The following is a 17063-nucleotide window of genomic DNA, read 5'->3' as shown; positions in this document are numbered from 1 at the left end:
TATAGAGCATCGCCGTGACTAAGGTGGCCTGGTGACTGTCCCAAGGTGAGCACCAGTTGGCAGAGCATCGGCCCAGGGGTGACACCACCAGCGTGCTGGGATTGAGGAAAACGATGAAATGGCTTCGCTGGTGTCTTGGTGCTCCGGGGAGCCGGTTACATCGGTGCTGTGAGCTCGGACCGGACGGAGGAGGGAGCACACGGAGTACGATTGCTGCTTCTCTTATCACCGGAATAAAATTTAAGGGGTTTTCCTTGTCCGGGAGTGATGCATTGGAAACTCGAAGTCAGGAACCATGTGAGCAGATGAACGCACCTCGGCGTGACATTTTTTTTCCCTCCCTTCTCCTTATAAATGATCCGTGTCTTAACCGGAGGGAATGTGGACCTGAGTTTCCTGTTTGCTGTGTAAGCAGGGTGTGAATCAGCAGCGATTTACGGTGCTGCTGAGCGGAGCTGCTGACTCACAGGTAGGAGCACATGCCTCCAGCCACCGTCCTGCACCCAGACAGATCGACCCGGCTTCTTAAAAAGCCTGTCACGGGGACGCCTGAGCCCAGACCTCTCGCTCAGCTCGCAGGTGGTGTGTGGATGTGTGGATGGAGGGAAGAGGTGAGCCTGGCCAAGGAACTGCTTGTGTCCTACAGGAGATGAGGCCCGAGCTGGACCTGGGAGGATTTGGGGAGAAGTAGTGTGGTTGACAACAAAAGGTGATGCCTGTGGGAGCACCTGGGAGCGTGGTGCTTTCCTGGGAGGAGGTTTGAAACCCTTCTGTGTCTGCAGGTTTCTGGTAGCACAGGGCTGTTGGTTGTGATGAACCAATTCATTCATAATGACTGCTCAGATCCTTTGCTGGAGGTGTCACACGTGTGCCGAGTGCGCCTGTTCTCTGCTGGCACTACCAGCTCCGGGTCCCCACCTGACCTGAGCTCCTTTGCCTCCATGGGAGCAGCGTTCAGCATGGGAATCAATCCTGAGCGTGTGTAACACATCTGCCTCTTCAGAACCCTCTCCTCTCGTGCTGCTGCCTGTCTGCTCTCCCTGCCCTGGGTTTTGTGTCTGCCTCGGCCGTGCCAGCCCTCCAAGCGGGTTTGCTGGCTGTGCGCTGCCACATCGGGATGCTCGTAGGTCTGAGTGCGTGCATGGGACTGCAGATGCTGTGGACAGCACTCGTGGCAGCTCCTTCTGCCTTTGTTTTTGGATGGCTTGAATTTAACCTAAATTTCCCTAATTTTCCATAGGGAAATTCAGCTGGTGGTCTCAGGTTTCCTTTTGCTGGTTGCTTTCTCTTCTTGGGCTTTAGTTGCTCAGGGTTATAAATGAAGGCTGCTGTACTGAAGCTCTCAGGTTGGCTATTTCCATGATGGAGGTGTACCAAAACTCACCTGCTGTCATTTTGGCTTAGTCACGAGGTTGTCTCCTGCCTCGGGAGTTTTTGGGGATGCGCGTGGCTGGCCGTGACACGCGCCAGAGGAATGGTGCCGGGCAAGAGCTTTGCCTCGCTCTGCGCTAAACATAGTTAGAGAGATAAACACCTTCTGGAGATTATGTGAAGCTTAGGAAGGATTTGAACTTTCTTCCTCTTCCCATTGCTGGTATCTGCTTGATCCAAATTATCTTGCAGGATCAGGTGTGTGGGGGGGAAAAACCTTGTTTGGTTTTGGTGTTATCTTGTGTTATCAAGTCTGATGTTTACTAAAATATGTAAAAACTCCCCATTGTGTCAGGTCACCAAAGCTCCCTCCAGCCGAGTTTCATCAAATGTGTGGCAAGGGGAGGAATTTTGCATCAAATATGTGGCAAGGGAAGGAGTTGCATGCAAAACTCTGGAGCTGCCTGTGTGTCTTCCTTGCAGAGCTTTGCAATGGACACATCCTCTAGCTGGAGATTGCAATAAGTGGCAGGTTCTGGGCATGATTTTCCAACAAAGTCTGCATGTTTTTCAGGAAAATGGTTGCTGGGAAGGGTGGGGTGTTATATCTGAGAGGTTAAACCAGAATGGGAGGAAGCTTCGGGGAGTTGCAGCCCTTGGATACGTGCAGAAGCACGATGGAGGGTGCAAGGTCTGTGTTAGACACTGTGTACAAATCCAGGCTGGTCCTTTGCCTCTGGGACTTGAGGCATATTTTCTACCTGCCCATGTGAAGACCCATGTACCCATCACCATGGCTGCGGGCTGTGACTCAGGTGGCCCCAGTGACTGGGAAGCTTCTCCTGGAGGGACAGGCAGGAGCCTGCAGGTGGGGAGATGCATGTCTTACGAGAGAGATCTTCCTCCAGGGACATAGGTGCTGTTGGGGAGAGGGGGCAGGATTCATCTGGAGCCAGGCTGTGTTTCTGGGGAGGCAGCTCTCCTTTGACACTGAGGCTTGGAAAAGTCAGTGGTGAGAAATGCCAGAACCTGGGGATGAACTGGTACTTGTGCTGGCGGTGTGTCTATTCTGGGTAGGTAAATAAGTGGTGGGGACACATCCCTCCCGCGCCCTCCGTGGGACCCCACCACCGTTATGTGATTCAGTCAGCTGTGAATCCTGTACTGTCTCGTGTACAATTCACACTTTTCCTGCTGCCACCCCAAAAAAAGGCAATTCTGCTGAAAATACCTGTGGGACTGTGACCTGCAGGGCTTGGGCTCTGGGCTCCCATCGCATCCAGGCAGAGCAGCCACCAGCCTGGTGTCCCCTGGGTGTATGTGGGGATACCAGGGGGGGTGGCAGGGCTGGGAGCTCTGAACCCACACACCAAGGTTTTTATTTTAATTCTAGTTGAAGCCTCATGGAGCCTTCATTCAACTCATTCTAACAGTCAGAGAGCACAGTGCTTTGCTCCTGCCCTCCTCTTCCTGCTGCTTTCTGCCAGCATAACGGTGGGCACCTGGAAAAGATCATGTTGGACGTGATAAATATTTAGCTGTGCTTCAGCAATCCATCTCCCTCCCTGGTGGGATGCTCCCCTGCTTTTTTTCAGTGGATAATGCTTCTCCCTGAAGGCTGCTGCTTTTATTTTCCAGCTTTGGGCTGCAGTCCAGGGCTGAGCCAGAGTTTACTTTGTCCCCGTTGTTTGCAAAGGTGGTTGTCACTGGAGGAAACTCCATGGTGCTTTGTGGAGCTTCTCTTTGGGTGCCTGGGAATGGGTGCAGGTTTCTGGCCTCGGTGATTTTGTGACCTGAGAAGCCACCACTGCAGATGTGGGGCTCTGTGGGTTTTTGGACAGAAGATGATTTTCACTGGTGTTAATAAAGTGCTACCCAGGCTGTTTGTTGGGGAAAGAGCTGGGAGAGGAACTTGTGTTGTCTGGGGAAGTGATTTTACTCTACCAACAAAAAGTTTGGGGTTTTACTGGTTTGACTCAGGACTTCTTGTGGGTACATATGGAGCTAGATCTACCTGCTGCCTCTTGTGCTGACAAAACTCTGTAGCACAGGTTGAGTGTTATCCAGGGGTTTTGAGTGGGGGAGAAGGCAGAGAGAGGATTTTTTTATGGTGGAAACTGGAAGTTTCTGTTCTATTTTCAGCCTTGGAGATACCCCATCTCCCCACAGCCCCTTATCTGCATGGGGATGATGCTGCACTGATACCCTGGCAGTATTGTAAGTCTAAATGTTCGTCACCCCATGGGATGCCATAATTACTGGGCACTACTGGAGCTATCTCAGATATCATGGTGGCCCCGGCTGGCCTCGGTTTGCAGTGGGTCCAAGTCTTTGCTCCCTGTTCTGGAGCTGGGACCAAGCTCCCTGCTTGCACCTTTCTCTTGCAGCAAAACGCTGGAGCAGAGTTGCTGCCTGTGTCGGATGCAGAAGATTATGGTGTGGCTAAGAGAAGGGCAGGATTTGGGAGTCCCAGAAGGTAGAGGAGAAAGGGAATCGCTACCTAGTACTGGGCAAGGTTCTGGACCTGCAGTGGGATGAAGGTGGGAGCAGGGCAGGCTGTCTCCAGCATCCTTTCCCCCCAGTAATCCTGTGCTGCGTTGTCCACACGGTTTAATTAATCCATGGATTTAATACCACAGGGCTCTTTTGTGCAGTCTACTCTGTTGACCTGTTCCAAGAGAAGATGGGCAGCACTTTGCAAAAGCATGTCCTGGAGGCTGGTGGGCTTTTCTGTGTGGTGTGATTGCCCTTGTGTGCTGCTGGATCTAACCTGAAGGGGAAATGGGGAAGAACTTGGATCATGGGCTTTAAGGTCAGAGGGGATGATGGTGAGCATTGTGCTTGGCTGGAGGTCAGGATGTTGCTTCCAAGAATTACTGCAGCTCGTCCAACAGCTTTTGGGTGAATTAAGCCAGATTGTGTAAAAAAAAAACCAACCCAAAACCACCTGATCTTGTTTTTAAAGACATCCAGTGCTGCAGTTTGGTTTCTCCGAAATGTGAGTGTTGTGGCCTCGGGGAGCTGTTTGGTGCACTGGGGTGTGGTACAGTGGGAAGTCTCTGCCCTGACCCTGGGAGCAATGGCTCGTAGCCCCACTCACTGGGAAGCCAGGGAAGGAGATGTGTGAAGATGATGACCTGGCTGTCACCTCCTCCGAGAGCTGGCAGGGCACATGAGGGGCTGGGGGGGATCCGGCACCCACCAGGCTGCTGCAGCCCCCATCCTCCTGCCTGCACTGTGCTCTGGGAGGTTGGTCTTGAACTAAGTCTGTCCTTTGATTTCATCATTTCAACTGAAATGCTTTTTTAAAAAAAAATAAATTTCCATTAAAAACATAACTTGAGTAGAAGAAGAGGCAGGATGAGGAGGAGACAAAACGTACCAGAAGTTGTTTGTAGAGCATCCACCCTTCTTCCCCCCGACACCAGTACCACCAACAACAGAGAAAAATCTAGTTTTGGAAAGGAAAAAACCTCTGGAGTGCTTGATACAAGTAATTTCCCATCAGAGGCTGCTAACCTTAGTTGTGGTTTGGCACTGGTGGCAGCCTAACTGCTTGTATCCGATGAACCTCTCTGAGGATGATGATGCTTACTTACTCCCTGTGCCTTGCTTGTCCCCTCTCCTTCTCTGGAATTTCCTGTTGGGCATCGAGTGCCCCTTGTCTCGGGGTGTTCGTACCCTTGTTGCCTCATCTCCTGCCTTCATAGTCCCTATCGTGTCTTTTAGGAAAATTAAAAGCAGCTTTTAATGATTGTGTTTTGTTCACATAAAAAGTCTCAGAGATTTCCAATCAGGAATGCATAAAACTGGGCAGCTGGGATGGGATCCTGATGGAATTTCTTCGGTGGTGCTGAGAGCCACGTCCTCCTTTACCATCCACTGGTGATGGGTGGGACTGGTGGTGCAGTGACCCGTGGTGCAGGACAGAGGGACTGGACGGAAAGAAGCCTGTCTGCATGGCTTGGCAGGTGACAGTCATGTGTCTGACAGATCATAAACACGCAGGGCTGGTTATGTGGACAGGCCAGGGGTGGTTTAGGGGAGGATGACGGGGTTATCTAGGGAGTGTCAGCTTGTCTGGGCTTGCTGGCCAGTTAGATACTGCATTGTGGTGTGTGTGTATAAATTCCCTCCTAGCCCAAATCTTGCAGGGACAGCTGATGAAACAGCCTGCCTGCGCTGCAGGAGTTGGCTATGGTGGGTCAGGTGCCGTGGCCCTGCAGGGCTGCAGCTTGCCCTGGCTGTCTTTACTGGTGTGTTACCAGCAGCCCTTGGACACGGCAGCATCCAGACCTGGCTTGCTGGAGGACATGTGCTCTGGCTGGTGCAGATGTTCTCTCCTGCTGCATGCATCTCTCCTTGCAGGTGACTGTTTCCTATTAAAGGTGGAGAAGGGCAAGCACACCACGTGGTGGAGATATTTTTTGCTGTAGGGTGGAGATTTTGGTTTCCTTGGTGTTAGAGTGACAAAGTTGAGGCTTGAGAGGGAGATGACGGAGCAGGAGAGCGTGCAACCCTGAGGACAGTCCCTCTGAGTCAGTCCTGAACGTCTGCCCCATGGTGTAGGGGGGTGTGTTGTCCTGAAGGATGTCTTTGCAGCTCGTCACTAAAAATGACGTGGCTCTTTTTCTGAGAGCCAGATGTTCTCATCATTGAGGCTTTTTAAGAAAGCTGCTCTGCATAGTTAAAAATCCCCGGCCGCTGCAAACTGCTTGTTTCTCTCCCTGACACGCTGCCAAGTTGCACCTCAGCCAAAGGTGAAATGATCTTGTGCTGATACGTTGCTTTGGCTGCTCTTTGTCATCTTCCAAGCTCGGAGGTAGGTGGCAGGCACAGCCCCACGTGCCTGTTAGTAAAACCCTGTGCTTGCACCCAGAAAATCCCTGCCAGCACAGGGCAGGGCAGCGCAAGGCATTTTTGTGTGTGTGCACGTGTGCTCAGGTGACTTTCAAGGTTTTCCTGGTCTCCACACAACTAAAATCATCCCCCCTGTGCCGAATCTGTACCCGGCTTGCCCGCGATGATCCCTGCCAACTGCTCTCGACATTGGTGAGAGCTCGGTGGTCAGAGGACTCGAATAGTGTAATGGTGCAGAAAGGAGGATGTGGGTGCTGGTGGGGTGGGATGTGGGTGGTGATGCTGCCAAGGAGCTGGCACGGACCTGTCCCAGCATCTGTGCTGTGCTCTGGCTTTTTCTCTTTGGCAGCACCCATTTTCCTTAAGGCTGGAAGGAGCCACATGCTGCCTTAAGGCTGCCAAAAAAGGAGGTAGTGATGGGTGTTTTAGATCTGCTTCTACAGCCCCATGTTCACTCTTCCTTAGCCTCTGCAGCCTGTTTCCTCCAAGTTTTTTTGGTTGATCCCTGTGATTTCTTGGCTGTGAGCATCGTTTCCTCCAGCATCAGTGGTGAGCACCAGGTGCTGGAGGATGGAGGACGGCTGGCACCAGCCAGGGCTGGGGTTATCCTCCAAAGTGAGGATACCTGCGGGGCTGTGCCGTAGCTGGGCTGCCTTTTGCACTCTGCAGACGTTGCTCTCTTGCCCAAGAGCAGCTTTTCACAGGTATTAATTACACCTGCCCCTGCCTGGTTTGTTGAAGGACGCCTTGGTGACCAGAGTAAAGCAGAGGCTGGAGGAGGTGCCTCTAGAAATCACCAGGCAAAAAATTGTGGGTGATTTTTAATTGAAACTCTTATCAGCCTTGCGTGTGCTTTGCTAAGGTGCTAGAAGATGACTCAGCTTTTCCTCCAGCAGCTCCCCTGTATGTGTGATTTCTTTGTGTACATTCCAGGTTGCCACAAGAGTTTACCCTTAATTTTGGATCCACAAAGAATTTCTTGTTCGGTAACTGTGGATTTCCCCACGGGGTTTTACAGTCACAGCTCAGCAGGGGAAACTGTGTGTAACCGTCGCAGGGAAGGGAGCCAGCCTGTGTTTTCCTTTATCTCAAACAGGTTTGATGTTTCACACGTTTCCTTCCAGCTCCTCTCCTTGTCATTTTGCACGCTGCCCTGCAGAGCACCACTCCTTTCCCCAAACCCAAAACACTGACGTGAGGCTCGTTCTTTGCGGGTAAAAGGGATTTTTTAAAAAAAAATCTATTATTTCTTATTTAAGTGGAAATGGTTCTTGGAAGCCCTAAGCGTGCCTCATGAGAAGTTGCAGGCTCAACTGCTCTGAGTCACAGCCTGAGAGCTCTTGAGCCAGGACGTGAGCCGGATGTGTTGGGACCAGCCCAATTGCAGAGACCTCTGACTTCCTGGGACGGAGTGACAGCTCTTTAATCTGGCTTTACTAGGAAAAGCCTGCAGCGCTCACTTCCCCCGAACATCGGAAAAATTGCAGTGCAATAGGTGGATTCCAGAGGGGTGGGCCAGGAGGGGAAATCAAATAAAAGCCCACCCAAAGGGAAGCAGTGGAGCGAGGCTGTGCCCTTCCTGCCGGCAGCCACGTGGCATCACGGTGGCAAAAAGCTGCTGAGCTGTGGACACGTCACCCACGGAGCCCCTGCCTTTCCCAGGCACAAATCAAAGCTGCCCTGTGGGTACTGGGCAAATCCGCCCCAAAATAGGTGTTTTCGCCATGCAGAGCTGCTGCAGCCTCAGATAAGAGCCCATAGAGGGGAGGTGGGAGGGGACAGTGCTGGGTAGCAGTTTTTGGGGTGTTGATGATTCAGCCTTTAATTGTCCGGGGAGATTTTTAAGCTTTGCAGCAGGGAGTTTGGAGGAATGGAGGAGAAGTGTTTGTAGGTGACTTCTGCAAAATGTGGAGCTTTTCTTCTTCTAGCACCAAGTATGTAGTGCTTTTCTTTATGTGTAGATTTATATCTCTCTCTTTCTCTATATATTTTACTTTATGAGATAGATATATCTTACTTTAACTTCCTAAACCAAGGAGCAACAGGAGCTTATCTCATGGACCAGCCAAGACATGGGACATGTTCTGGGAATGTGGACTTACATCTGTCCTCTGGGACAGAGGAGCAGCAAAGGGAGAGCAAGAGGTTTGGGGTGCAGGTCAGAGGGATGGCATGGGTCATGCCAGGAAAAGAGGCTGCAGGTCTGGCTCGCTGTGGCTGAGCTCTCCTGGGGGTTTCAGGAGCCAGCTTGCTCCTTATTACATCAGCCCTTTCTCCTGGCTGCTGTTGCAAGCAGGTCATGGGGACCAAATGGGTCACCTGCTACTTCTCTTGCCTTGGGAATATTGTTAGTGGTTAAGACTGAAGCTTTTTGGCCGGGCGATGAGGTTTGTGTGCAGTAACAGGCTTTACATGGAGATAAGGATGAGTGGTGGCCTGAGGGGAATTGGACAGTCTCCATATTCCCTGGCTGCTCTCAGCCTGTGGTTGTTTTCCTTTGTCTCATCTGAGCCCCGGGAGGCCTCCTGGCTCCCCCTTCACCTCGTGATAGGGGGGATTTTTCTCTCAGAAAAACTCAGTGGAGAAACAAGAGGCTCCAATTGGCAGTGTTTGCTTTGTACCAGCACTGTGGCGTGACGAGTCCTTTGAATTTGTGTCTTCTGCTTGGTTCCCTGGAGCAGTAGGGGACAGAGTCAGAGGCAGGGATAAGGAATGCCACCAAAGATGCACCGAAAAGAGCAAAGAATTGATGTGGGCTAGCAGGAGATGTAGGGGGTGTACCACAGCACTCGCCTGCTGCTTTCCATGAGCCATCAGATTGCCACCCTGCTCTGAAAGAGATAATTGAAGGTTTTCCCTGCTCCACCACCCTGGAGATCAGAGATCTTCCTCTGAAGACGTGCAGGCTTCATCAGCCCGAGCTACAGCAACATCCCTGAGGCATCCTGAGATGGTGGAGAAGCTTCTCTTTCCAGAGCCGTACCTGGGTGCTCCTTGGGTTTCTCTGTCTCAGCTGGAGAGGGCATCTTGGTGTGGATGTAATTGGGGAAAAACATGGTAAAAATGGCAGATGAGCTTGTTGGGTCTGTGAGGCAGAAAGTGTGTGCTGGTTCAGGCAGGCAGAGCATGGAGTCGGTCCTGCCTGTGTTGTGCTGCGGCTGGTGATGAGGGACAGAGCTGTTCTGACTCCCAGATCCACCTCAGCTGAGTTTGCAACATCTGCAGGGAGACAACAAACCTAAAAGCATGTGAACTGTGCACACCTGACCCCGAGTCACCGGGGAGCAAAGAAACACCAGGCTGCAGGATGTCACCCTCCGGGTCCTGGAGAGTAATGTCACTGTAGGAACCATCGGAGCAGCAGCCTGTCCTGTTCCCCAGCGTAGATGCTGGTCTCAAGGAAGTCCTGCCTGAAGTCTCCAGGCCAGGGAAGCACCTGGGTTGGTCTCTTGTTTCTGTTCCTCTTCAGGAGCCACCAGCTGTGGCCATTGAAGCCTTCCTTGGCTTTTTTCCCCCTCCATAAATTCTGTTTTCAGAGCAGGTGCCTGCTCTGTCTTACATCATTTGCAGAGATTAAATCACTCTATCCCAGCCCAAAATGAATTGGAGGGAGAATGGTAGAAAGCTAATTTTCTTTTCTTTCTTTCTTTCTTTCTTTCTTTCTTTCTTTCTTTCTCTTCCTTCCTTCCTTCCTTCCTTCCTTCCTTCCTTCCTTCCTTCGAGAATTGCATTAGAAGCAGAGAGGGAATACTTTGCTCTCTTGCCAAGTTTACAGAATTTTGAAGGACACCTGGAAGTACTTGAATTGCACCAGTTTAGTTAGAAAAAGTTTCTCTATTGACTCTAGACTTGAGTTATAGTTACAGTAAAAAGTCAAATGACTTTTTCCTTTCCCAGAAAGACAAAAAAACCCCAAACAACTAATGGTGTGCCTCCAGTCAAGCTGATCTATTAAAAAAACTACTTGAGTTTTCTCTCCCTTCAGGAAGCTGTCACCAGCTGGTCACATCAATTCCAAACAGGTTTTATTTTTTCATGGTTTCACCTATGGGCTGAGAAGTCAAAGAGTTGCTTTGTGGATGGCTGAGTACCCACTGGTGGGGGAGATGGACACAGTGGTTCTGCCTCTTCCTTTTTCTCTGTTTTTGTGGTTTTTTAGCATGCTCGTTGCTTTTCTCTAAGCACCATCTCCTTTGCCTTCACCTAACAATTAAGGCGCTGGGGCTGGGATCGTTTCCAGACCTTTGTCTCATGGCAGCACGCCAGCGTCTGTAGCTGCATCGGTGCAGCCCGTGCCAGTCCCACGAGGTGGCTCGTGGCCGCGGGTTTCGGGCTGGCCACACACCCTGCAGGCTGGCTGGACCCGTGTGCTGCCCATGGTTCCTGACGAGCTGTGTGTTGGGTTAATTACCCATCCCAAGTGTTCTCCCAACAGCCCCCAGCCTATCCTTGGTGGATCCATGTTGATATTTTGCTGCAGTTGAGCTTTAAGGAGGTGCAGCCTCTGCTGCTGCTGCTTTTTTGGGGAGAAAATCCCATCAGAGTGATGGATGCAGTCTCCAGCCTCCGTGGAGGATGCTTTAGAGTAGGCATCAAGCTGGGGTTTGAGCAAAGACGTGTCCCTGTGACTATAACCACCTTCATACCGGGGTTTTGCACAAGCTCTGGTGCAAAGCAGCACAACTCTTGGCGTGTACATAGCATGTCCTATAATGGCATAGTGCAGGTGGCAGCTAGCTGGTGCCTTGCAGCTTCCTGAAGTCACCTCAGCTTCCTAAAGTCACCTCAGCTTCCTAGAGGCAGCGTGGTCTCTGCTCGTGTGTGGTTTCTCAGAGGGAGGACCCTGTGTTCTCCATCATGAGGCTGCAGGCTAGCAAGCTGCCACCTGGGAACAAAAAAAACCCAAATCAAACAGTTTTTTTTCCAGCCCTCGGGGTTATGCAGGTAACTTAAAAATACAGCTGGAATGTAACTGGGTGGTGACATCCTCCCGGAGCTGCCGGCAGAGCCGGCGTGGCTCGCAGCGGCGTTATCTGGCCAGTGCACAGAGGCCGGGTGTGGCCACAGAGGTGGCAGCGCGAATGTCTGCCTCTGGCTCTCTGTAGCTTTGGCTAATGTGCCCGTCCCCAAATCCTTTGCTAGGTACCAGGAGGTGTCCCCCTCACCCAGCCCCAGTGTCACCATCGATGTGACATCCCGCTTGGCTGGGGGAGGTCAGACCTGCGAGGTATCAGTGATTGATTGTCCCCAAGCACCATCCGAGGGGATGAGAAAGATGACCCCGTTCCCTTTCCGATTTGATTCGGTTCAAAGGCTTTATTTAAAAATAGAGCTGCTGCAGAGTTTCCAGGCTGTGGGTCCTGGGTATGGCTTGGGCACACGGGGCTTTCCCGTGGGATGTGCACCTTGTACATGGAAAGGCAAGTGCATCCCGGGCTCGGGGCAGCGGCTGCGTTACAGCCTTGGCCAGGGAAATTGCTGCAGTTCCCGGTTGGATGGTGAGGTGCAGTGAGCAGCGTGGTGCTGGGGCGGCACGGCCAGCTGATGTGTGGACGACTTCTCTGATCAGAGGGAAAGGGATATCCCATGAAAATCACCTCCTCCTCTGGTTAGGCAGTGACTCTCCTTTCAGGGCAGGTGAAACTGTTAATTTTTTGCTCAATTCCCAAACACACTTGCTGACCCTACATTGACCATTCCCATGCTTTTTCTTGCTGCTCACAGCAGGGCAGCTCTTTCCTGGTCCCTGGCTGTGATGGAGACCCAGCCTTGACCAAACCAGCCTTGGGAGATGCTGCTTCTCTGCAGGGAAAGGGGTGGGGAGAGGGACCCAGCCTTGGCAGGGTTCTGTTTGAGCTCATTGCTGTTTTTAAGGGTGTGCTCTTCCCCTTATTCAAGCCAACCCACTGGCAGGAGGCTACTGGGAGCGATGGGAGCGTGGTTGCCATCCCTCTGGCCACTGCCTTGTCCCTGGCTCTGCCTCAGCATACCTGGACCTGCAGTGAGTGCCTTGACTTCTCCCCATTGCAGGATTTGCTCCCCCAGCTCCCCTCACCAGTTATGGGATGATGTCCCAGCCCAGAGCCATGGGGAAGCTTTTTTAACACCACTGAAGCACCCGATGCCTTTTTTCCCCGGGATTACCTGCGGCGTGTAAGGGCTGGATGATGAATGTCAAATGCCGTGTGTCTTTCAAGGCGAGGCAATTCCTACCATGTCAGCAAAATTTTGAAAGAGCTGCCAATGATGAGACTTGAAAGGATGCTTGTGTTTGGTTTTTGTTTTTTGTTGGTTTTGTTTTCTTTTCTCTCTTTTAAGATGCTTTTGAGATGTTGGGAAGCTTTGCTTTATACCACCCCTGCTCCTTGGGCGCTGAAACCCGACTGGACTAATTCAAAGGAAATTGTGTTTCCCATCCCAGCTGTGGGGTTAGGGACTTTCTGCTCCAAAGCAGCACTGGCTTTGTGGGTGTCTGTAAAGATCCTTGGAGCATCTTATGTCTGGCTCAGGGAATGAACTGTCAAGCCAGAGAGTTAATGACAGGAGGAGAACTCAGCATCGGTCTCCCCAGGAGTGCTGGGGATGGGTGCCAGTGGCTCTCGGTGCCGTCTGCGATAGCAACTCCTGCGTCAGCATCCTTTATGTGCTGATGATCTGTGCCTGAAACTATACCCTGGGAGTGGAAATGCGCCTGAGAAAATATCTTCCACAGTCCTTCTGGGGCTTATATAAACACTATTTAAAATTAGAGTCACTCATTATGTTGCTATGTGCGTTTACCTTGACCTCTGACTTTTCTGCTTGCAAATGTGTACGGCCCGGCACAGCCTACAAGTTCGGGAACAGCTCAGGAGCGAACCGGAGGCAAATTTTCTATAATTAGTTTAAGGTAAAGAAGCTGGGACAGTATCTTCCCTCCAGGCTGACAGGGAAATCGAAAACAAAACAAAACAAAGCTGAGGCTGGCTTTGATCAGGAACATCAGCGCTGGCTTCTGCTGGGCTGGTTTTGAGGGAAAGGGGAAGAGCTGTGATACTTTGCTGCAGCTTTTTTTTTTGCACGTGTTTGCAGAGAAATGAATGATTTTTTTTTCTTTTCTCCATGCCTTTGTCTCTCTCCTTTGCTATTTACTGGCTAAATCCGTGCAGCGATTTATATTTTGCCACTAGAGATTCTGTCTTTGGTTGTCACCCTGGAATAGCTGCTAAGCTCTGTGCTGATATTGTCATGGAACAATATTTCTACTATTTGTTGTGGTAATAGTTGTTAGTGACAAAGCAATTAGTGTGTCACCTGTAGCACAAAGAAATGTGACCTCTTTCTATGCCAGCACCTCCTCGGTGTCCAAATTGAGGAGCGTGAGCTTCCTTTTGCTCTGATGACCGGCTGATGCTGGGTGGTAGCAGGGCTGTCCTCGAGCAAGGGTGGCTCTGGTGGGATGCCTGGGGAGGAGGAAGGAGCAGACTGGCTTGGAATGATTTAATTTATCAGAAAAAAACCGTGTCCCGTCGGGATGCACTGTAACAATCCAGTGGTTCAATGGCTCCCGGAGCTGGAGCTGGCTCTCCCCCAGTTTCCTGTTGACGTCATCTGCTATTTCGCTGCTGCAGTTTTTACAACTGTTGAGCTTTCAAGGGTAATCGGAGCCGAGACTGGCCAACCTTGGCAGCTGCCGATGAGGGAACGCGGCGTTACCTTCCCCATCTCCCCCCACTCGCCTTCGCTGCTCCCAGCCGCACGGACCCCCGGGAGCTGGGGACACTGGGTGAGGAGAGCTGCGTGAAGCCAGCGAGCGCTTCGGGCCATGCATTCCCACTGAAAAGAATCATCCCTGCTTGCAAAAAGTGCCCGTGTGCTGGATTCTGGGGGATTTTTTTATCTCCTTCCTCCTCCAGCCTGCCCCCATCCCTCTCTTCTGCTCAGGCGTGCCGGAGCTGTTCTTCATTTCTGGGAAACCATGGACAAGAAGCAAGGTAGATGTTGCAATTTCCAAAACACGTGTTGGGGGAGAGCGAAGGGCTGATTCTGGTGCTAAAAGGGACCGTGTAACTTTATGGGGGTCAATCCATGAGGTTTTACTTCTTTCTCTTTGCTTGGGGTCAGCGTTTGCAGCTGGGGATCTATTTTTTAAAGCATTGGAAACCTGCGTGTTTTGTGTGGGGTTGAAACGCTGGCATCTTAATTGTTTTAAAAAAAAAAATCTAGCATGGCTAAAGGAAAATATTTGGAGGGTAAAGCTAGCTCCTGGCTCCGGTTTTGATTGCATTCCTGGCACGCAGGGTTTTCCAGCAGCTCTTGCATGGTCGTCCCCTGCTAAAAAGCCTGTTGCATTGGGAAGGTGGACACCCACGGCAGCCCCCGCAGTCAGGAGCTCTGATTCAGCGCAGCCTGACAGGTTGTTTTGGGGCTGCAAGGGGCTTTTTCTGGAGCGTGGTGGTTTTTTTTTTCCTCCTCCTCGCTGGTTTTTTTTTTTTTTTGCAGAAGTGGTGAGCACGGGGTGGCGATGACCCACAGGAGCCCCTCTCTGCAGCAGGACCGTGGTGGGCTGATGAGTGACAGCTTTCAGCAGGTTGAAAGCCCATTTTCCACTTCCACAGATAGCTTTTTCCACTCTCAACAGTGGAAAATATCACAAAGTGTGCCTGTGAGGAGCTGGTGCTCATGACCAAAGCAACCAAATTCCCCTCTTTGCTTTGCACCCTGACGCTCATTTCTTTCTTTTTATTTTCTTGAAGCTTTTTTGCTCCAGCTCTTTCTTTGCAGCAGGGCTGGGATCCAGCCTTCTGCCCCATCCATGGCATTTGATTCTCCTCCTTGGATTGAGGAGAACCGGGATGCACCTGAAACATTTTCCCCAGCACTAACAGATCGACGTGGCTCTGGAAGCAGTCTCCTGTGCCACAGCCGTCCCCAGGACTTCACCTGGGACTGGAACCAGAGCCTTAGGGAGGCAGCGGAGAGGTTTAATTTCAAAGGTCGTCTCAGGCAAATAGTTTTATTTACAGTTCTTTAGATTGTCCTGTTCGTTTCTTTCCACCCACGCCAGCAGAGTGGGAAGGATAAACCTCCTGGGAAAAGGTGCAACTTAATAGGATTGAAGTTGGTGGTGGCAAAGACAAAGATTCGGATGTTGAATTGAGCAGTTCCAGGAAATGTCTCTGTCAGTTCTTAGCTGGTGGAGGTTATAGCATGAGAAAAAAAAAAAATAAATGGTTAGACTTTTTATTTTTTTTTTCTTTAGGAGGAAATGGTTCCTTTCTTAGCATAAAGGATGCAGTTACGTGCCTGCGGCATCACGTGGGTTACAATCTCGTCCGCACCAGGAACTTCTGTCAGCTAATTTTCCCCAGCTCGGGTGCAAGGGGCTGGCTGTGCCGTGTGCCCCCGTGGCTGCTGGCAGCAGAGCCCTGGGGCTTGCAGGGATAACGGGGACGCGTCCCCAAATCGCCTTGTCCTGCTGCTGCCTTTGCCCATGTGGAAGGATCTCTTGAGTGTTGCTCTGTGTTTGCAGCTCCCCACCTCTTGCAATAGCCCAGTGCCCTGGGAAACTAATGTGTTTCCAGGATTTCCAGGTGATATAAACTGTTCTTCACATGATAACAATTCCTCCTGCACCAACCCTCTTGGGATCCCAACTGTGGGAGGGACAGTGCTGAGGCCTCGCTGGTGTGAGGGAGCTGGTGGCAGCTGCCTGCGGGGGCTAAAAGCAAATGCTGCCCTGAGATGTGCTCGGGACAGAAGGGCTTGAATTGCAAGGGCTTGTCATGCCCATCCTACTGCCTTTTTCCATTCCATTTTACTCTTTCTCACCCTCTTCAGTCCTTCCTCCACCCTGAAGCAGTGCGTGGGCTTTCCCTGGGGGGCTGCAGAGGCTTGGGGACAAGGTCATGTCCCTGGGGGTGATGCATCCAGCTGTGGGATGCCAGCCCGGCACCTCCGGGTGCTTGGGGGGCAATGCTGGGCTGTGCAATAGTGGGGATAGTGTGCCATGTCCCCACGTCCCATGTCAGGACTCTGCCTGCCCCGAGCAGGCTGTGCAGAGCTCCAGAGCAGGACTGCTCATCTCTTTTGATTTTATTTTTATTTTTTATTTTTCCTCCTTTTTTTCTGGACTCTGCTGAAGGGGAAGTGGTCCCTGCCCACCCAACCTCTGCCCGGCCGGAGCCATGCTGCTGCCACAAGCAGCAGGAGAAGCTTGCAGCAAGAAGTTCAGATCAGCTTACAGGGTGCTGGAAGGCTTGTGACATATTTTGGGAGAGCAATAATAGGCAAATCCAATCTCTGCCTCAACTCCCCCGGCTGCAGGGCAGCATCGTGACTGATTTTATTATTTTATTTATTTATTGTGGCTGCAGGGGTGGGCTGAGCTGAGTTTTTCACCAGCGTAGGTGGCCCAGCCAGAGCCTGGGATTGGTGGTGGAATACCTCTGGTTTAATTGGTGCTTTTTCAGGGTGGAGCTAGGAAATGCATTTTGGGGCTAGGCATGGCAGGGTGGGAAGGAGATTGGCACTGGCAGTGCAATGCTGGGAAGTGAAGGGCAGTGGTTTTGGGGTGCAGGGAAGTGGACTGATGTGCAGGACACCCGTTATAGCAGAGTTCATGGGGGGATGATGGATGCACGGAGACGTTCAATGCCTCTCCCGTATGGTGCAAGGAGTTTGTAATGAGGAATCTCCCCATCCCTCGCTGCCCCTCTCTCCCACGCTTGCAAATCCTCCTGCCTGCACGCCTGGGCTCCACCAAACAACGTCTCCCATTGATTCCTGACCCCGGGCTGGGTGCTCCCAGTCAGGGTGAAGGAAGGGCTGACTCCACAGCCCGCGGGACGCCT

At 51.5% G+C, this 17063-nt stretch overlaps 1 protein-coding gene across 1 annotated transcript in view; it reads left to right on the top strand.

Moving 5' to 3' along the window:
* The first annotated feature begins 113 nt into the window (after window positions 1-113).
* MAP2K3 (mitogen-activated protein kinase kinase 3) overlaps window positions 114-17063 on the top strand; it is a 32100-nt gene continuing 15150 nt past the window's right edge. The window contains exon 1 of the mRNA XM_029084284.1: window positions 114-297. Coding sequence (XP_028940117.1) covers window positions 114-297 — 184 coding nt within the window. The remainder of the gene's footprint in view (window positions 298-17063) is intronic.

Source organism: Antrostomus carolinensis, unplaced genomic scaffold (genome assembly GCF_000700745.2).
Source record: "Antrostomus carolinensis isolate BGI_N321 unplaced genomic scaffold, ASM70074v2 scaffold18523, whole genome shotgun sequence".
NCBI lineage: Eukaryota > Metazoa > Chordata > Aves > Caprimulgiformes > Caprimulgidae > Antrostomus > Antrostomus carolinensis.
The sequence above is the reverse complement of the archived record's forward strand: the minus strand, read 5'-3'. Positions and strand labels throughout refer to the sequence as shown.